This window comes from Catharus ustulatus, chromosome 3, assembly GCF_009819885.2.
Source record: "Catharus ustulatus isolate bCatUst1 chromosome 3, bCatUst1.pri.v2, whole genome shotgun sequence".
NCBI lineage: Eukaryota > Metazoa > Chordata > Aves > Passeriformes > Turdidae > Catharus > Catharus ustulatus.
In genome coordinates, this window is record NC_046223.1 from 91,149,608 (window position 1) to 91,172,459 (window position 22,852).

Sequence of the window (22,852 nt, forward strand, 5' to 3'; positions counted from 1 at the left end):
TAACCTATTTTTCTCTTAGTTTTTCCATGTAGAGGGGAGGTAACATCCATTTTAGACCATCAGAGTATGCAAAAGAAAATTAATTAGTTCTGCCTGGTAGAAGTAATATATGTTACTGATCATTGTTTTTCTTCTGTGTGTAATAGTTAAGAAAAGATCCTCAATAGGAGATCATTGTAGTATTGCAATTATCAGTACAGCACTACATTGATAAAGCTTTATTCACATGTCAAGTGGCTTCCTAATTTTCATTCATAGGATCAGACTTATGTGAGACAATAAATGGAAGACTGTATCTGAAGATGGTTAAACATAATAATTAATTCCTATGCTCTAGTGCAATACCAAGCTGTTGCTAGCTCCAGAAGCAACCCACTGCTTCTGGGAGTGATAGCCTTGCTCGGGGAAGGGGAGACATGATTTGAAGACTGCCTACTATGTCTCTCTTCAAGTACTTTTTCCATGGTTTTTTGTATTATTTTCTTGGTGACATGTTAAGATAATTGAACCCTCAGCATTTGTTTGACTTTACCTTTTTTTCTTAATGTCCTCAGGGCAACTTATCCCCCTCAAAATACGGTCATTTGGATATGTTATTTTCCTTTATTCTTCTCTTTGTTCTGGTTTAACCATTCTAAAAAGCACAACTTATTCATACATAAGCAGTGTAAGCTAAAAAAAAATTTTAAACATTGGTTGTTGGCAGAAATATGTGTACACGTACATTTTCTTTAAACTTTGTATATCATAACCACTTTACATGAGACCATTGCTTCTATATGTACATAAACTGTTCCCTTGTTTCTCTTTATTTTCACAGTCTATTCAAATACATGAGGTTCAGCTTGGAAGATAAATGGCATAAAGTAGTTTTAAGATGTGATACCAAACCAACAATGTAGATAGGTTTTGAAATTTGAAGTTTTCCCATTTTGCCAGTCTTACAACAGTGTTAATTTGCTCACCAGGAGGTAATATTGATTCTTTCTTGCTATACTCCACTTTCTTTCCTGCTATACTCTAGAGTTGTACTCTGCTTCTACTGATATGTTTTCTTAAACAGAAACACAATCCAAGACTCCTTTTCATTGTGTTCAAAATCGCTCTATCTACAAGTGATCTTGTACATAAAGAGAAGGAAATGCTTGATAGTAGTCTGAGAGTTACGTTTCGCTTGAGACTAAAAGACCTCTGATTTGGTACTTTTTTAGGGTACAGTAATTTCATGACCATAAGGCGCACCGGACTATAAGGCACACCCCCTGGGAGCTGGCACATTTTGCAACTTTGTAGATCATATAAGGCGCCCCGGACTATAAGGCACACCTTTTTTTTGCAACGAGGATCCCCCCCAGCTCCCCCCGCGTGGTTGCTGGCCGAGGCCCCGCCTCAACCCGGCAGCCATTGGCCCCCGGGGCCGCCTGTACCCGGCGGGGCCAGGGCATGCCTGCCGCCACTCCGCCCCGCCTGCACGGGGCCAGGGTTTGCCTGTGGGGGAGCTGCCCCGCCTGCACGGGGCCGGGGCATGCCTACCGGGAAACCGCCCTGCCTCCACCTGGCAACCATGGCCCTGCCGGCTTCCCCCGCAGCTCGCAGCTCTCACTTCCGGGCTTGCAAATTTCCGAACTTTGTCCATTATATAAGGCACACCGGACTATAAGGCGTACTTCCGAGTTCAGGGGAAAATTTTAGTCAAAAGGGTGACCTTAGAGTCGTGCAATTACTGTACTCTTTTAAAATTAGCATTCATATGTTCCATGCAATCAAATTTTTTTTTATTATTTAGCAGAAGTCCTCCTACTTCTTCGAGTCTTCATCAGTGTACTATTGCACCATTGCACTTGATGACTATTTTGGCTTTTCCTAAATTACAGTAGTTTCACGAATACAAGCCGCACCATTTTGACTAACATTTTACTCCCACACCGGAAATACGGCTTATACTCAGGAGCGGCTAATATGTAAATAATTTTCTGACATTTACAACCTCAGAAGTGCCATCCAGGGTGCCGAGCCGAGTAACTGCCAGTAAAAGCCGGCATTTCGCGATTGTTACAAATTGCTACTCTGTTGCATCCCGGGTGGAGCACGGCTCCCTGCAGGCAGCATGGGGGGCGGGGAGAGAGGCGGGAGAGCTCTCTCCTTCCCTCCTCTGCCGCAGCCCGGGGGAGAGACGAGGGGGCCCCCGTCCCCGCCATCGCCGCGGCCCGGGGGGAAGGCGGGGGCCCCGTGCCGCCATCGCTGCGGCTCGGGGAGGAGGCAGGGGGCTCCGTCCTCACCCGCCTCCACTACCACGGGAGCTGGGAGGGCTCCGTCCCTGCCTGCCACCACGGGGCAGCGCTGGGCCAGGGCGTGCGAGCCCAGCGGTGGCCGGCCACGAGCGACCCCGCCGAGCGGCAGCACCGAGCTGGGCCACCTGGCCCCGTCGGCAGCCCCGAGTGGGCTGAGCCTGCACAGCCCGAGCCGAGCCAGTAAACCCCGCCCTGCCACGGTTCTGTTACTAATTGGCAACTTTGTTGCATGCGGGTCCTCGCTGCGAACGACAGAGTGGCTTATACTCAGGTGCGGCTTATTTATGGGCAAAAAACAAAATGTTTGCCAACACCCAGCGATACGGTTTATACTCAGTGCGGCTTGTATTCGTGAATTTACTGTAATTTCCTAGTGTCATCTATTATCCCTAGGCAATTTTTTCACATTTCTCAGAGAGAAAGGCATATGACTTTTGAGGTAGTAGGTCAGCATTTCCATTTTGTTTGCTGAAATTATTTCATCTCCATTTAAGGGAAGAACTGGACAAAACTTATTATTTAACAATTCTTCTAAAAAGGCTAGTACTTTTTCCACACCAGCATATTCTTTCAGTGAAGATTATAGTTGAATTTTTGTGTCTTATATATTTTTTATCACTTGTTGCATAAGCTTTGGCTGGTGGCTTTTTACTGAAAGAGGAAGGCCGATTTTCTTTTCTGACATTATATAATTTTTAATAAAGTTGCTTGAATGCGATTACATCTATATTAAAAATCAGTGAATTAGAGAAGTCAGGTTATAGTGTAAGAATGAGCTGTGCAAAAGACCACAAGCACCTTCCCTAAGGAGTGTTCATATCTGAAGTGCCAAAAAGAAGAGTAGAAGAGTAAAAGTCTTTCTCTTTGATATAATGTAGAGAAGGTAAAAGTAGCCATAATGAAAATTAAACAGCCTTGTTCAAGTACCTGAGGCATTGCAGGAGAAACAGGAGAAAGCAGCTGTATTAATTCTTGAAGGTGAGTTACAGTACAGTACAGTACAGAAACACAGAGAATTTGTCTGCAATGAAATCTCAATGAATTCATCTAACAGACAAAAAAACCCACAAAATATGCTATGGAGATCTATAATCTGACATAAAAACAAATACAATATATATTCTGTATTCTTCCATGTACAAACTTGTCCTGAAACTCAGATTAAAACATAAGGTTTCAGTTGGACTTGTTGCATACTGCTAGGATCAATTCTGTAACAATCTATTCTTCCAATACTGTCACAATCATGAACAACAGTAATGACTATGGTAATGATTATGATAATAATTCAATTTTGTTGTAACTTCAAAACTCTGCTTAAGTGTTAGCATTAATTATTCCAGTATTTTTGTGTTATTCCCATTCTTGCATGTGTGAAATGGAGATGTCACAGTCTATCAGTTGGTTGTCACAGCACAGTGATGTATTGTGTTTACACCAGTGAAGTCCCTATGAAGTCAATGGAATTGCAAAGATATGATTAAAAGCAGAATTTATACTTTCCCTTAAAGATCCAGTCTGGGAACACATATCTTTAAAGTCATGATTCATAAAATATATATGTTGAAGAAAAGCATTCCATTGAAATAAATGATCCTTGGGTGTATGCTGCCTGTAGTATGCTTGGCAATATATGCATTAGAAAGAGTCCCATTAGCCAGTCTACTAAAGGATCATAAATTTGACTGTTGGAGTAGCAGAGCTGGAGTAAATGAAGCATAAACCAAGCTAAGCACAACCTAACATAAACAGTATCTGTTTCACCTAATGTAGGTATTACCATTTTCAGCTACTAATATGCTTATACAAAAATATTGGGGGTTGGGGTTTTTTAGATTCTGTATAATGTATGAAAAAAATATATACTGACACTAAACAAAAAAATTGCATCTTCTGTGCAAAGTAGGTAGTATTTGGCAAGGTAAAAGGTATTTGTTTTCCTTATTTTCTTCAATTGCACTAGTACCCTTATAGCAAAAAGAGAAAAGAGGATCTTTTTGATAAGCACAGGACAAGGGGGAATAGGTTCAAACTGAAAGAGGTTAGATATAAAGTAAAAATTATTCACTATGAGAGTGGTGAGGCACTGCAAGAGGATGCCCAGGCAATTAATGGATGTCCCATCTGTAGAAGTATTCAAGGCCAGGTTGAATGGGATTTTGATAACCTGGTCTACCAGAAGGGCCATGGCAGTGAGGTTGTATTTAGATGACCTTTGAAGTTATATCCAACCCAATTCAATCTATGAATCTATGATTCGATGATAAAAATATATTTTTCGACTTTCTCAAATTGGAAGGGCCCCCTAAGGATTATTAATTGCAGCACCCTGCTCCTTACAAAACTACTTAAAATTAAACCACACACTTAGGAGCATCATGCAGATGCTCCTTGAACTCTAACACTTTGGTGTCATGATCACTTTCCTGGGGTACCTGTTCCAGTGACTGACCACCCTCTCAGTGAAGTAACTTTTCCTAATGTTCAATCTGAACTTCCCTTGATGCAGTTCAGCTCATTCCATTTCCTTGTGTCCTATTGCTGGTCACCAGAGAGAGATCAGGATCTCTCCTTACACTGCTCTCCTTGAGAATGAGGTCACTCCTCAGCTTTCTTTTCTCCAAGATGAACAAACGAAGTGACCTGAGGCACTCCTTCTAAATCATGTCTTTGAGGCCTTACACCATCTTGGTCAGCCTCCTTTAGGCACACTGTAATAGCTTTATACCCTTCTTTTATTGAGACCCCCAAAAGTGCATGCAGTACTTGAGATGAGTCTACTCCACTACATTGTGGAGTGGGACAATCATTTCCCTCAGCTGTCTCGTGATGTTGTCCCTAATGCACCCCAAGTTGTCCCCTTCGTCTGCCAGGGTACACTGGTGGCTTGTATTCAACTCAAATCCTCTGATTTCTCCAGCCTCTCCTCTCCCACTTTATATGTATAACCACAATTACCCATTCCAGGTGAAAATTCTGGCACTTGCTCTTGTTAAATTTCATATGGTTGGTGCTTGCCCAACTCTCTGGTCTATCCAGATCTCTCTGTAAGGCCTCTCTGCCCCTGAAGGAGTCCACAGCTCCTCCTTGTTGTCAGCAAATTCACTTTAATGTACATTTAATTTCTGTGTCCCGATCTTTTATAAAAATGTTGAAGAACTTTGGCCCTAAAACTGAACCCTGAGGAGCCCACTGGATACTGGCTACCAGCCTGATGCAACCCCATTTAGTACCTCTCTGAGCCAGCTGCTCAGCCAATGTATTATGGACTTCTCTGTCTCTGTACATTTTATCCAGCAGAATACTCTGGGAAATAGTACATAAAACTTCACTGTAATTCAAATGCACCACATCTACTCTCGTTCCTTGGTCAACTAGATGACTGACTAAGTGCTAAAAGGAGATTAAGTTGATTAAGCAAAACCTTCCCCTTATGAACCCATGCTATCTGTGGCCAGTGAGGGTGTTGTCCTTCAGATGTTTTACAATAATTCCCAGAATAAGCTCCTCCATAATTCTATCAGGCACTGAAGTGAGACTGCCAGGCCTGTAATTAACAGGGTCTTCCTTCTTTCCATTCTTGAACAATATTTGGCAGCTTCCAGCCAACTGGAACTTCTCCAGACTGTCAAGATCATTCACAAACAATGAAGAGAGGTCCTGTGATGACATTGGCCTCATCTTTTGGTTTGCTGGGATGAGTCCCATCAGGGCCCAGATATTTAAGTACATACAGCTGGAGCAGCAAATTTCAAACAAGTTCAGGGTCAACTGGGAGTTTATCATTCCCTAATGTATTCCCAAAGTTCACACACCTCTTTTTGTTTGTGGTTAGTTTTATTCTCCTAAAGAAAGGGCCATCAAAGGACTCCTGCAAGACACTTTACGAGTCAAAGTACTTTGGGGTATTTCATCTTCCTTGTTTTCATCTACAGTAATTTCACGATTACAAGCCGCACCATTTTGACTACAGTTTTGAGCCATACCCGGAAGTGTGACCTGTAATCTGGAGCGGCTAATATATGAACAATATTCTAAAAGTTGCCAACACGGAAGTGAAAGCCTGCGGCAGCCCCAAGCCAAGCTGGACCTCGGCCAGCCCCAGCAGAGGTGGGAAAGCCTGGCAGAGGCAGGGCCAGTGGCGCGGGGAAGACCAACAGAACCAGGGCTAGTAGTATGGGGGAGCCCGGCGGCGCAGGGGAGCACAGCAGAAGCGGGAAACCCGGCAGTGTGGGGAAGCCCAGCAGAACCAGGGCTAGCGGCGCAGGGAAGCCCAGCAGAACCGAGGCCAGCAGCATGGGGGAGCCCGGCGGTGCCGGGGCCTGCAGTGCTGACCAGGGCAAGCAAACGCGGCAGTGGCGGTGCAGGTGGCAGGGCGGAGCGAGCAAGCCTGGCGGTGACAGCGGCAGCACCATCCGGCCATCCCCGAGCAGCCCCGCCGAGCCGTAGCGCCGAGCTGGGCCACCCGGTCCATGAGCGGGCCGAGCCCGCCTGGCCCCGCCCCGAGCCAGTAAACCCCACTATGCTGCGATTCTATTACTAATTGGCAAATTTGTGAAAGTTGCACACAGATCCTCGCTACGAACGAAAGTGCGACTAATAATCTGTTGCGGCTTATGTATGGATGAGGACCTAAATGTTGCCAACACCCTGGAAATGCGGCTTATAATCCATGCAGCTTGTAATCATGAAATTACTGTACTTTTCTCCTTGGTCTCCTTTTCTCTTTCACTCTCTGTAAACTTTTACTATTTGGTCAGTTTACAGCAACTAGAAAACCTGAGAATTGATGTTGAATTGCTGTAGGTTATGAAATATGTTTCATTGATTTCAAATAAAATGTCAGACATAAAATGCAGCATTCATTTTTTATAATTGTCACTTCTGAGGGTTCCAACTGAAGTTGGTAGGAACTACCAAAATTTTACCTTACTGAAATAGAAGATGATAAAGAGACATGCCAACATTTCCTTGGAAGAAGTATGCTAAAATTAATTTTTGGGAAGTAAAGGTATGCTTTTTAAAGTAATGGAATTTTTAGAAATATATTGTTAGGGAGAAAAAAGGTAGTAGGTACAAGAATTTTGGAAAAGTGTGAAGACGTTATTAAAACTGCAAGGCACAATACATGCTTGTGAATTGAATATGCTCAGTCAAAAGTAACATCACCTTTCTTGAAAAATCTCCTATATTACTTGACAGTTGGTTAGGTGTTCCCTTGACAACTGCTCTGGTTAATCAAGGGTGTAAATGAAGCCGCTATTTCAGTGTTTTGCAGGGCACTTTTATTTTATGTCTTTAATATCAATACTTTTTTAGTAAAAGGATTTTTGTGGGGTTTTTTTACTATGTTGAACTGTAAATCTGGGCTAGCGTTTTTTCAGATTGTAGGGAGAAAAATAGCAAGTAGTTCTAAATGTAGTCCTCCAACTGTGGCATTATAAAATGGACAGTGGTGTAACTAGTTTCTAATAATTTTTCAGAAGACCAGAAACCTTGGTCTGCTAGCAGTGTGAGGTCTTTGTCAGAAACCATGTCTTACCATGATTATTTAGCTTGGATAAAAACAAAGGTTCTCTTTATAATGCCTGGGGTTGTTTACATCTGATATGACACTTTAGTTTTGCCATACCTCTCCTTAATCTATTAGAAATATGGCTGCACCTGCAGCATTATATAGAAAATAAAATTGCTATAAACTAAATTTTCTTAAGTATGTTTATATAACCATGAATGCACCATTTTTACATGATTACATTATGTATTTACAATGCATAAAAGCAGTTAAGTCTTCCAGAAGTTCCAGTCTCTGGACCTATTCTCATCTATAACGTCAAATATGTAATAAGTTTAAGATACTTTACTATGTTTCCCTTGATATAACTGGAATCTGAAGCAATCATGCTATCAATTAGAGCTTAAGTCAGTCTTTCCAATTATTAGAAGTGACATTAGTAGGGATTTTGTGTTCATGCTTTCTACTGTGCTCCTTTAGTGCCACCTGGTGACTGGCTTGAAAGGAAAAAAACCATGATTTTATTTCCAGCTGGAGAAGTAGTCTATGATAATTTAAGCTAAAACATTTACCTCTGCTAGATTATACCAGGAAACATTTGATTTAGAGGTGCCACAATCTTAGCTTGAGAGGATTTCTTTGATTATCAGTTCCTAAAATAATTATCAGACCTAAAATAATCAATACATAATACCCACAATAGTGTCATGAGTGAGTGAAGTACACATTGCACTTTGTTAGAAATCCAGTGTTCATGCACATAGTTAATCAACATGCAACTAGTAATGACATAGTATATAACTACTGTTTTGCACCTGTTGCAGTACATGAGTCTTTTGTAAAAAATAGTAAATCCTTTGTAATTCTCGTTCTTAACTTTATATAAAATCCACAGCAACTATGAAAAAAAATCATTTTATTCTAAGCCAAGAGCAAATAAGAAGGTTGAACATCTTGCTTGAAATCTGTGGAAATAAATATTTGAATTCATCAGGCCTATATCTTAGCATCTCCAGGAACAGGTTGGACCTCACATGGCTCCAAACCTCTTTAGATTATTGTGCATAACCTTGCCCATATGTCTTCTCCACATATACTCATTTCCAAAAACTACTCTTTGCACACCCAATTCTTTACTTCCCTCTGAATCCATTCTATATCATTATGAGCGTGATGTGCATGAATCACAATTCTGGTGCCTGACAAAATTATCCTGCAATAGGAATCATATTGCATTCTCTCCTGTCACTGTCTCTGGAGGGAAAAATATGTTGGCTTTAAATGCAGCCGGAATGTGCCACTGAGATGTGAGGCAGATGGACTGAAATGCCTTCAGCATCTAAACGAGTGAAAAAGCACCACAAAACTAAAAATACTTCAAAACTTAAAGATGTCAGTGATTAGCCACTTTCATCTCAGGTGTTCTTAATGTGAGGTCAGTATCTCATAATACAAGGTTAATTAAAAACTAAAGAAAAAATGTCAAGAGAATAAATCATCAACTTCATTTTCTCTTTTCTAATGTGGATAATGGAGTTCAATCTTCTGTGAGCTGCGTGAAATAATACAACTGCATTTATTCAATTGCAAGATTAAGACAGTTTTCAACACAGATTATAAGAAAACTATAACCAGGTCATAGAGCAACATGAAAGGTATTTTAGTTCAGGTAATTTCTGTGACAGGATATTTCAAGTCCCTTCTTTTTTCCATCATTGTTTTAGAAAATTAATATTAATAGATTTTACATGTGTATATGTTGTAGCACTTTCTGGATTTAAGTGCTGTAATAGACTGAGACGGCATTATGGTTGAATTGTCATTTTTTCATATGTTTATAATTTTCTAAGAAGTCTGTCTTTTGGATTGTAATTTTCCATGCTCTGTCTCTTTCTAAAAGCTATTCTAGGCATATTTAAGTAATCTAGCAAATTCAGAGTCCTAATTTTGTGGTAATGTAAGCATGAAAAATATCCATTTTGTTCACATTTCAAAGGACAGTTTTTCCATCCTATGACGAGACAGAGAGAAATGCCAAGTATTAATTCATTGGAAATCTTTACAAAGAAATAAATGCTGAAGGAAACAGTGGTAGCATGAAGTGCATTCCTAACATGCAATCTCCAGAACACAGGGCAGTAGGTTTCTGCTTGCAGCCTCTGATTTTATTCTCATGACTCAGTCACTAATCTATTGGCTGACATCAAACAAATCTGTTCTCTTTATTATTTCATTGCTGCACATTAAAATAAAAAGCAAAACACCTCTATGTTCATTGTGGAGTTAAGATCTAATGATAAAATCTCTGTATAATAAGTTGCTGTTTCAGGATACTAAGGAGTTTTATTTGGATCTTCTTTTTTCTTTTTTTCTCACATATTTATTTAAAGGTAGAATGTATTTCCAGGTATGCCTGAGTAGGGATGACTGTGTTATTATCTAAATGAATTTATGATACTTAGGCTTGTCCAAATAGAGATACCTAAAGTAAAGAACTTGTCAGTATCAAGCAGTCTTTAAGATTTATTTTAGTTGCATCTATGTTTAATATTTCACTTTTTTTTCTCTAGTAAAGGATCAAAACAATAGACATTACTAAGCAGTGAGAATATGTGTGCACCAGGCATTCTCAATGGAAGCTCACAATGTTCAATGGATGGCTAATTGCTTGAAGATGGTCACACTGACACAGATCTCGATGTTCTTTTATTTTTCATTAAATGAGCATTCTTCTTAATTAATTTTGCCACTTCACTTAAACTTTTGTTCTTTGTGGACTGGACCACTGTAATATGTGATATAAGGGGTTATTTAGAAAAAGGAGCATGCAGACTTCAGAAGTCTTTCTGAAAAGCAGGGACAAGGCAGGGGCAGAGGGTAAGTTTTGCAATGAGTATAAGTCTCTACTGCAGTATTCACTCAGAGTAGAAAGTATCAAGGAAAGAGTATGAGTTGTTTTCGCCCAAGAGAGAATCTTAAATGAGTTGATTTTCTATTATATGAAAATATTATCTTTATAAAGTCTGATTTACCAAGGTAATTCCCAGCAGCTGAAATATGAGTAGGAATAATAAATCTATTCAAGGAATATTTTACATTTCAAGAATTGGTTGCAAAACACAATACTGGAAGTATTTTCTCTAAAATTGTCCTTATTTCAAGTACCTATAAATGACATTAGCAAGCATCTGTCAATATACCCACTGTTTATTAAAGAGAAACTTCTGTTTACTGAATTCATTATTTATATTGAAATTGTGCATATCAGATGATCTTCAAAACAACAGGCACTGCTTCTGGCTCCCTGTATTCGAAATCAAAATATTATGCTAATTTTAGATTTTTCAAGAAAGAATGCAGTTCAAATACCTTAAGAGCATGACTCTTTTAAACCCAAAATTAGAAATAAAAATGAAAAGTTTTAAAACTCATTTCAGTAGTCTAGGAGTCTAGATCACATTTCAGAAGGTGATAATACAAAACGCCATTCAAATATCTCAGACTTTTAAAGAAAGATTCAGAAGTAAGAAAAGTGCTGCATACTTACAAGGTAGAAATAATTTAGCACGTTTCAACCCCATGCATCAGAGCACAGTGAAAAGTCAATGAATTAGTATTGACTGATTTAACTGTGAACCAGCAGTGATATAGCCATTGGAAAGGTGGGATTTATTAGTATGCGGACATCAGCTACTGATGTAGATGTACTGGCTATAAGACAAGTTAGTAATCACACTGGTTTTGTGCTGCTCACTCAGAAATCAGGGCACTGCAGTGGATTTATAAATATTCGTTAGGGGCCCAATATCATATCCATTTGTGTCAATACAAGACTCCCAGCAAATTCAGAGGTGAAAACTGAGATTCTAAATTTCATAATGAATCTACAGACAGGAAGATGAAATAGTAAGACTTTAGACACAGCAGCAGAAACACAAAGCTTAAGGCATAACCTGGAATAAATCATTCCACGGCAGCTGCACACAACCAACCAGGTGGTGATATATAAAAAGTACTATTTGAGACTATGGTACATCGATGTGTTTTCTCCAGGAGTAAATATGTTCTTGTCAATGCTGAATTTCTATAATTAGTAATGTATGTTTCTAGTGTACGGATCATAATGGGCTTTAAAATATTTTAACTCTTTCATATGTCTATGGACTAACATAAAAATTCATCTATCCCAGGGCAAAATATTTCATTACACTCCTGTCATTGTCCTTTACCATTTATTCAGCAAAAGAAATGGAAAATTTGGCAGTCCATATAAATATATAAATTTTTTTTTCAGAATCTTTTTTAAAGTTTTTCACATAACATTTGTATCTACACTAGGGAGACTGTACGTCAACCACATGACAATACCGACTTAAATATTTAAAGATTTATTTCTTCTTTTCTCTGTATATATTTCAAACACTAGTTTAGAATAATAAGAAAGCAAACAGAAGAGGGGCATCAGTAAACAAAACTTGCATCTTTTGTCTCCTGGGTAGTTCAATAGCCATGAAACTGGAATTAATAGTGTCCAAAGATTTTCATCCTTTTTGGAAGTATGAACATCTCTTTCACCTTACCTTTGCCGTGTGGGGTTTGAATGCTCCGTGACCAACAGTATAATCAGCAACGGGATCTTCTGTTTCCTTACAGCTACATGCTGCCTGTGGGCAGTCCTGAAGGTTACTGCATGATTGAAATGGCTGCAGATGGAAATCCTCCTGTACAGCACAGACTTTCTTTCTCACATCGAGCATCTCAGGTGAGTCTGTAAAACATCAAAAAATATCTATTTGCTTTGAATACTTTATTTTCAAAGTTATTTTCAAAGGAGGATAGGTATGCTCCAACTTCTTCTAAAGAAGGAAATGTAATTCCTCTTTAGATACCATTATATGTACTTAGTTTCTTTCTAGAGAGTCTTTTCACATACAGCAACAGCAACATATCCATTAATTTCTTAGTTTATTTGACTCTGAAGCTTCTATTCCTGCTGTACAAAGTCCATAAAGAGGACATGGATGCTATGAGAGTTAAAAAATTTATATTACCAGTGTCATTTACCTAAGGCCAGGGGGTTATTAGAAACAATTCAGATATTATTAAGGAGTAATTCTAGTTACTTTTTAGTTGCAAGCCACACTGTCTAGATGAGGACAGTTATGAATCATTAGTGATTTTATCTGGTGTCAGTATTTTTCCTAGGACTTGGCTTCTGAATAATATTATAAAAATACCTGTCTCCATTTTGAAACTGATACCAGAAGACTCATTCTGAATGGACAAGAGGCCAACTTTTCCTAATCTTGAATTTTTCAGTTATTCTTTGTCTTCATTTTATAGCCTTTGTTATGCATTCTCTCATCGCAAGATAATTTCTGCATGAAACATTTAAAATGTTTCTGAACTGTGATTGGCAGCTTGCTTTATAAGTTTGTTTACTAGAAGACAGGCCAGTTATCTGTAGAGATGCTAATCTTGATATGCATCTCACAGTATGCCCTGCTGGTTTGTTACAGAATTTATTCCCTTACGTGGTATGTAGTATGAATGTTAAATCCTCATGACTAACTATACTATTACTCTTTATAGATCTGCTCTTAATCTCCCAGAACCTCTATTTACAAAGTACACAATCAAAAAAAAAAAAAAAAAAAAAAAAAAAGACATTTCTTATCTCTAAGAGGAATAATGAATATCTTCCCATTATTGCCCAAGATAATCCTTTTTACCACTCAGGCTCAAAGTGAAGAAGGATATTTTAAAATTAGTATTTGAGAAGTTAAACATGAGTATTGCATAAGTTATATAAATAACTCTATATTAAGCCTTTTATGTTATTAACAAGACTTACAAGAAAGCTTTCTTTGTGCCTCCTTAAAATATATACTGTTTAAGTCAGTTAAATTCAGAACAGGACTTTTATAGAAAGAATGTGTATTATGGCATAACAACATGAGCTTGAACATCGAATACATTATGATAAAATCCAGTGATGCTAGAAACTGAGCAAAGCATACTGAGGTTGTTCTGTGATACACTGAATCTGCCCCCAAGGTTAGTGCTTTTGTAAAGTAAGACAAATAATATTGTGTTGCAAGTGGAGTGTTAAAAACACTGCTCTTAATCAAAGACACTTTATATGGCAGTCCAATGCTTTGCTTAATTCTTGAAAGAGATTCACAAGCAGAGAGAAAATGTCAGCAAACACTACTTACAAATCTTGTCTATCACTAAGGTGTTTCATAGCTTTGTTTGAAAGGGGATAAAGTCAAGTGATCTGAAATGAATTCAACAAGTGCATAGCCAATGTCTTTGAATTCCTTTGATATGAAAAATCTGATTTAATTTTATCCATGGTCTGAAAGAAGTAGGTGTTTTTATTTTTCCCCTCAGAATGACAGACACTAAGTAGAAGAATATCTGGCAGTATTCACATTCATTATATCACCAAATTTCACTTGAAATTGTCAGTGACGCAGCTCCACGACTGACAAAAGTAATACTGGAAACAGCAAACCAAAAATCATATGGATGTGTGAATTTCACATAAATCAATGGGATGTTTTTCTCCTTCTTTACAGGTGTCTGAATATGACAGTGAAGGCCTTCTTCACTATGAATTATCCCTTCACATGTTTTACAAATGTTGTGATATTTCTGATTCCATTGGTTTATTCCAGCTTGACTTGAATGGGTTACGTGTCACCCTCTTTCTGGACTAAAAGTATTGTACAAATAAATGCATGATTGTGTGATACAACTATATATATATATATATATATATATATATATATACACATATATATTTTTTTTCCCAATTCCTTATAATTAAGGGCTCGAATCCTAGGTCAGGAATTGCCATAGTCAACACTAATATAATTTGTTCAGACCCTATGTAAAAATGTTGTGGCTGTTTCTTTGCACCTTTATAAAGATGTTCTAGGCTTTTGAAAACTTGAAAATTTCTTTTCCCCCTGCCTTGCACTTCAGTACAGCAGTCTGTTTTCTGTTATTCATAAAAAAAACTGAAATATTTTTTCCCTTTATTTTGGTGTCCCGTGGGTCCCAAGTCCTAAGGGAAATGTTTTCAAGTCTACAGCTCCTCCTGTGTTCCTGCACCAAACTTCAGCCATGAATGTACAACTCATCATACAGGATGAGGGCATCTATGAAAAAATTTACCATGTTCACTGGGGTTAGGGCTGGGAATTCCAATTTGTGTTTCATGGGATGTATGTTGTTTTACATATTTGAAAATCTGAAAACACATTAAACTATCCTCTTTGTAAGGATTATTAAAAAAAAAAAAAGGAGAGATAATAATTTTTTAAAATATAATTGCTTCAGAAAGTATCAGAGGTTTTAACCATCTTCAAATAATGATTATTTCCTTTATCACTATCTGTTATTCTTTCACTGTTTACAATAGCATCACAAATCACTTTTTTTTCTGATGAGTCTCTTTTTGTTTCTGCAGATCACCTTTGGATCAATCTTCCTTGGAAATGTTCCTGTTCAGGAGGAAGTTCATCGATGTGCTGGGCACATATATGGCTTTAAAGGATGCATTAGGGATTTTCAAGTTAACCACAAAGAGTTGTTCATCATAGACGAGGCTCTTGAAGGAAGAAATGTTGAGAACTGCAATGTTCCAATATGTGATTATCATCCATGTCACAATGGTGGGACCTGCACTAGGTAAGAGATATTTCTTTACTCATTTTATCATTAATTCTTGATGGAAAATTATTATAATTTTCTCTGTAATGAAATAATCACCAATCTTTTCTCCTGATAATTTCAAATTGAAAATGCAATATCTTCATGTCACCCAGAGAGATGTTATACAGTAATTTCACGAATACAAGCCGCAGCAAGAAGACTAAAATTTTGGTGGAAACCCGGAAATGCGGCCAATATTCCGGTGCGGCTAATCTATGGAGAAAAATGTGATATCTGCCCTTACCTAGTATCATGCTGGTCCAGTCCCAAACCAAAACAGTCTGAAATCCATGGTTTCCCGTTGTTCCGACGATGAACCAATCAGAGAACAGCTTATTGCCTGCCTGTGGATGGCGGTGTTACTGAGGGGCGGGGGTTGTTATCGGGGTGAGTTACCTTGGCAGTTCGATAAAGTGTGTGATATTTCTCTGTACTTTTTAAAGTGTTTTCAGTCTTGTGCGGCTACGGGGCTGGCTGGGCTCGCAGGGAGAGGGCTGGGGGAGCCGCTCAGCCCACAGGGAGAGGGGTAGAACGGCCACTCGGCTCGCAGGGAGAGGGCTACAACGGCTGCTCGCCCCGCGGGGCTGCGAGGGCTACAGCGGCCGCTCGGCCGCGGGGCTGTGAGGGCTACAACGGCCGCTCGCCCCACGGGGCCGCGAGGGCTACAACGGCCGCTCGCCCCGCGGGGCTGCGAGGGCTACAACGGCCGCTCCCCCCACGGGGCTACGAGGGCCAGAGCGGCGCTCGCCCCGCGGGCCGCGAGGGCTACAACGGCCACTCCCCCCGCGAACCGCGAGGGCTACAACGGCCGCTCCCCCCGCGGGGCTGCGAGGGCTACAATGGCTGCTCCCCCCGCGGGGCTGCGAGGGCTACAACGGCCGCTCGGCCACGGGGCTGCGAGGGCTACAACGGCCGCTCCTGTGCCAGCACGGAGATGTGGCTCCGCTCGGAGCTCAGCTGCCTGCCCGCGTGGCTGAGCGGCTGTTTAAAGGCAACGCGGATCCATTGGGAATGCTCGCAAAATGACCACACTATTGTTCCTGTCTTTTTCGGCTTGTAAATAAAGGGTGTGTCTTTTTTCACTTGGAAACAATGTTTCCGAGGTCGGCAGTAAGCCAGTAAGCCCCGGCGATCCCGCGATTGTGTTACTAAATGACGACTTTGTGAAAGTTCGCGGCGAACTAAAGTGCGGCTAATATTCCGGGTGCGGCTTATCTATTGACAAAGACATCAATGTTGCCAACACACCGGATATGCGGCTTATACTCCATGCGGCTTGTATTCGTGAATTTACTGTACTTTATTTGCTTGCATGAAAAGTAATATAAAATATAATGACATTGTCCACACAGGATATATATTTTGTTGAAGCCAGAATTCCTTTGCAACTAACCACATCAGTACTGCTACAAAACTAAATCTGAATCTTTGTATAGACGGTTTGGACAGAAGATGCCATTCTTCTGCCTAACAACTACATATCTTACTCAGTCATGTACCCTCACACATCTTCATGGTGTGTTCCTGGGTGTAAATGTTCATCATCATGCTATGAAAACATTAACAAGTGACTTTCTTGTTCACCTTCAGCATGTGTGAAAAAGTATTGCCTAAGAGCCTCTGAAAGTTAAAGTGTATCATGATGAAAGAGGAAGTGGAGTCTGAAAGAGACATGAGTTAAAAGAACAGAGAATGACAGTTCATTTCGGTTGAATAATGATTCCATAGGAGCACAGTAACTTTTTAAACTATAGCAACTTGATCATTATCTAAGGAACACAGCATTTAGAAACACATTTCTGTTTAGAAATTATAGAATTTGTGAAGTAGCTGCCAAATTTAAAAAGAAATTGTGCTTCATTTCAAGGCAAATGTTGAACATAACAGTCTAAAGTTATTTTGGTATTCTGGGTCACTGTTTTTTTTCTTAGATTGAGGAGATCTTGAACAAATTTTTGAGGGACTTCTCTTTATTTATATGAACACACAAACACCAAACAGGTCTTTGATCTCTAAGTGTTGTTTGATTAGAGCACAAATGAAAGCAAGGCAGTTTTATGAAAACACACAATTTGCCTACCAGGCTGGTGAAACTGAGTGTGTACTTTGGAGTAATTAATCTCTTTTTTCTCTGTTGGTCTTTACTGTATCTCTGCCATTCTACTGCTTGGCCTGTCAGCAGCCATTATGGAATACAGTTTCATTTGAATTTGTGTCCTGAATAATTCATGAGGATTGGATTTTTTTCCTGCCTTTCTGCTTTCCAACTGCTGGCCTGGGCCCTTTTCAGAAATGCTTTTGTTTTGAAATAGGTTGCTTCTCTTCTGTCCAGAGGCATCATGGAAGACTGGCCATGTGCAAACCAGGGATGAGTGTCTGTGCAGTAGCACGTTTTCCATTATTTTCTACAACAGCCAACTGATTTTCAGGGATCACCTTCTCCAAACCCAAGAATGATTCATTCTAACAAGCAGGAAATCATCAGCAAGCCTGAATAGATTAATAAAATGCCTGTTGACAAAACTCAAACATTAAAAGGAAATGTACAAGAGAGATGCATGGCCAGGTGATCTGGGCAGAGCACAGAGAAAAAAATCCAGCTAACACAGATATGGAACAAGTCAAGGCCCATCTGGAGATTAATCTGGCAGGGACGTGCAAGGCAAAACCAAAGTTTATACAAGGATATCAGCAGCAAAAGGAAGACCTAGGAAAATGCAGGCCTATTGCCAAATGGGGAAAAATTCTGGTGACAAAGTGTTCAGGAAAAACTGAAGTACCTTCTTTGCCTTAGTCTTTTTTGATAACTGGGCTCCAGGAATCCTATTCCTCTCCTGTAGGAGAAAGTCTGAAGAAAGGAAGGTTTACTCTTGGAGGATCAGATTAGGGAACTTTTAAATAAATTGGACATATATCTATTGGACCTAATGGGATTCACATGAGTGATGAGGGAAGTATCTGATGTCATTGCAAGATTTTTGCCAGGTGTTTCAATTACACTACTTAATGGCAGAAAGAAAAAAAAATAATTTTATTCTTAAAGTGCTTGGCAATTAATTAGTGGGTTTGTTTCTGAAAGACCATGAAGTATTACATAGCAAATATCTCTGCCATGTTTTTGTAAGGAAGACTGAAATTTATCAATGCATATTGTTGAGTATGGACAGGCATGTTTTTTAAGAAACATTTTTTACAGTTGTTTTTAAAAGAAAGTTATTTACCTTTTCTCATCATCAGAGTGCAAAAATGCTACTGTACTGTTCAGCCTATTAATCACAATGACTACGCAAAAAAAATTTATTTGAAAGGAAAAAGAAATCTTTGTAATTTCGGTAGAAGAAGACAGGTATTAGAATGTACCTAGTTTTTAGACAAAATACTTCAGGATGCATCTGACTCTGTGTTCTGGTCACTGCTTACACCAGGTGCTTCCCAGAGGCGTGCCAGGACAGGGTTTGGCACCAAGTGGGGCATCAGGACAGACCCAGCCCTTGGGCACTGGGTATAGCAACATGCTGAGGCAGGACTGGGACATCAGTCCACTGTGGGAGATCAGGATCAAGCTCAAAATGGGAAACAAGGGCCAGACACAGCCCTAAAATGTTTAGGCAGGGCAATGGTGTAATGGTGACTTGGGAAGGCAGACACTGCAACTCAAAATGTGCCCCACTTCCTCTTTCTGACCCCCTGCTTGATACGCTGAGCATGATGCAGTGTGGTCTGGGATATCATTCGGTCAGCTGTCCTGGCTGTGTCTCCTCCCAATTCCTTGAGCAGCCCCAAATTCTGTGCTGGTGCGGTGGGGGGAGCAGAAAGGCCTTTGACTGTGTTGTCAACGCAGTGTTCAGCACAAATGTAAAACACATTAACTCTATCCCAGGCAAAACCTGCACAATAGAACAAAAACCATTGCTTTCAAGTGTGTATAAATATATGTTTCATCTGATGGATGCTTCAACAGAAATCTAAATTTTTAATTCTTTATGTAGTCATTGTGTATTAGATTAAAAAACAAAATAGTCTCCTATGTAAATGTTCTACTCCTTTAAAAAGCAAATTTTCAAGTTCCCTAGCTCTTTTACTGCACTTTAAATTTATGTTGACATGGAATTCCAGAAACTGGTAAATTTCAAAAGGGGAAAAATGACAACTATTCAGTAAATTTAAGGGCTTGATGCCACATAGTTCGATGGAATTCAAAACTCATTGGATTTGAATGTGTTTGAAATGGATATAGAAAGATTAACCTATGAAGCTCTTAATATTCTCTATGGCCCCCTGATCATATGAGCCAGATGTTGCAAACCAAGCTTAGTGTTAATTAAGATGACACATCTGTGTGGGAAATAAACTCACCAAATTACCCCACCAATGATTTGACAATTATGTCAGCTACTACACTAGTAGCAGTTGATTAATGCATTTGTTTTAAATTGTATAAAGACTCAAAAAATGTAAACATGCACAAACTTAGCTTTTATAGTGTAGAGTACAATCTTGAAATTAATTGCTCCCACAAACAATCATGTTTGCAGTGTCTCAAACTATTCTCACAGTGATTATTCTTACTGTTGTTATTCCCTATGTATTGATACAGCAGATGGGTCCATTAATGTTAATCAATTAACCAAGACTGAAAAATCAAACTCAATTAGCAATAAATTTCAATAGAGAGACACTTATCTTGAGATTTCAACTGCCATGTATGCTTTAATCAACAAAAATATGTGAGGAATTTAAATTTTCAAATTTCATCTCCTGACAATGTAAGAGATACCTTCCCAAACACGTAAGTCTCATTTGAATAGTACCTTTTTCACTATGAATGGACAAATATTTAAATACATACATCAGAAACTGTCTGTTTTCTGCATTCTTGGAAATCATGCAATTCCCCTTAAGCCTTTAAGAATAGATCACTAAATGAAAATTACTATCCAAACTCTTTTCTAAAGTTCATCTGATAACATTTTGAATGTCTTCTAGAAAAAAAAATAGAGTATGAGTTCAAGGTTACATTAGCTTGTAAGTCCATAATAATTTTATAGTTGAACTTGGTTAAGTGATAGACTTAGACATCTTATGATGTAGATGCTGAGGAGACCAGATGAAGTGAATTAACAAATTTTCTCGTGTCCTTTTAGTATATATCTTGACTATTCATTAAACTGTACAAAGAGTAAGTATGAATGTGAATTTTTAGGAGGAAAATGAAAGAGCTTAAGCATGGAAACACTAAAATGTTCTTTTCCACACTTTTTACATCTCATTTTTCATTTCAAGGTTAATCCTGGTGATCCTTTCCCAGCCACGTGCCAAAAAATACATTTATGCTTGCTTGTGCCCATAAGTCAAAACTGTGTGTTATGGCAGGTTTCAGCTGAAGGTATTAATCTAAAAGTAGCTTGTATGCCTTTATTAACTCTTTTCCCACATTTTTAGCACAGAACTGCAGTCTGCTTCCAGATTGCAAAATCTGGTTTGTGTGTTTCTTAACCTAAAGATAGAATTGTTACCCTAGAGTGAGCAAGTGTCCATTTTCAATCTAAGGCATTTCTCCAAAACTAGTAAGAGTATTACAGACTAAGTTTTTAGAATTTATCATGGATTTTCTCTCACTGCTTTAGATGCAGATGTTTCTGGGTAAGAAAGGTACTAGCTAGTCAGAAATATCCAAATTGGTCATATATCAACAAACTTTCTATAGATTTTATATACTAAGTTATAATATGTTTTGTAGACTAAGAGATTCAGGTCAACATATGATCTAGAACAACAGTTTGTTGGGTTTTTTTATAAATCTAAATCCTAGTTTACATCCACATGAAGTTCAGAACTAATATTTTAAGTTCCACCATATTCAGGTTTTGCAGAAAGATTAACCAAAGGGATTAAATTTCATTTCAGTTGATTTTCAAATTAAGAAAATTTCCAGATTAGAGTTGTTTCTTCTCACACCATTTCAGAATTTGCAACAAATGCACTTATGCAGTGCTGATTTGCATAAAGTACAAATCATCTTGAAGGGGTGCTTTTTAGGCAGATCTCTCAATACCAAAGATGCTCACATTTTACAACTCCAGAAACTTGTGTTGTTGTGACGATGATGATGATGATTATTATTATTATTCATGCTTACACACACCATTATTTAGGAAGAGTACTTTGGGGACTTGATTTTTTGGGATCCTGTTCTTTTAATAAGATTAGATATTAAAGTGGGAGTTTGGTACTTAGAAAAGAGATTCACATTTGGGAATCTATTGTTTTTCTATTGCTTACTTCAAATTTGATTTTGGAGAAGAAAAGAATTAATTTAAATTTATTTCCAAGCTGTTTTTCTGGAAGAGAGATGTTCATCTTTTTAGGTTTCTCGTGCTCTTTGGAAAACTTAATGCCATTCTTATTAAAAAAAAACAATCATACTTGAGGAGGATGAAAGATGGTTCCATAATGACCAAAAATCCTGTTGGATGTTTGGATGTACATCATATTCTCACAAGAAAGTCAAATAAGCAAAAGACAAATTTTAATTTCCAATTTTCCTGGCATTAAGCATTAACAGATAGAGAATTCATTTACCTAGAATGACCTTTTTGGTAAAAGGAATTCATCTGGCTTAAGTCCCATATAAAAACTCGGCACAATTTTTTTCTGAATAAAATATGTATTTCTCTTACATTAGTTTTACTTAAATCAGAACAGAAAACTAAATTTTAATGCCTTCTAGCCCTTGAAGATTTGACAGTAAATTGTTCTACTCTACAGTTTTGTTAGGATATCTGTTTCAAGATTGAATTAATTGAACAAGGTGTGTCTCACTCTTGGCATCAGAAACAGATTCCCATTTTATCATAATAAATTTCTTGGGCATTATATTCCTCAGATTATAGTAGTATGGAGGAGACATTTGACAAAGAAGTTGGAAGAAATCATGTTCCACTAAGCTGACATCATTAAGTGATGATATTTTAGATTTTAAACAAAACATCTCTAATACCTCAGGAAATGTTATTACGATAATGTATGGGGACATAGCAAAATATAAAATCAAAAATTTTATTGGATATACTAGTATTGAACTGTTGTCCTTTTTAAATAAGCATTTTTAAAATATGGAACTTTTTACTAGTGATTAAAATGAGGTTATTTCTTCAGAATTTATTTCCTTCAGAACATAATATTTTATTAGAAATATTGTTGTAATAACAAATTCTGGATATTGAAAAATAATCAAAACAAGCAAAAAGTGATATTCAAACCATAAAGCATTCTGCTTCTATTTTAAGCAGTATTGTGGTGATTCTATTAATAATGTTTG

The 22,852-nt window shown here is 38.4% G+C and overlaps 1 protein-coding gene across 1 annotated transcript in view; it reads left to right on the forward strand.

Moving 5' to 3' along the window:
• The window catches only part of EYS (eyes shut homolog), an 811,979-nt gene that overhangs the window by 687,969 nt on the left and 101,158 nt on the right, over window positions 1-22,852 (forward strand). Inside the window, 2 exon segments of the mRNA XM_033053725.1 lie at window positions 12,460-12,568; window positions 15,287-15,507. Of these exon segments, the coding sequence (XP_032909616.1) occupies window positions 12,460-12,568; window positions 15,287-15,507 (330 nt within the window).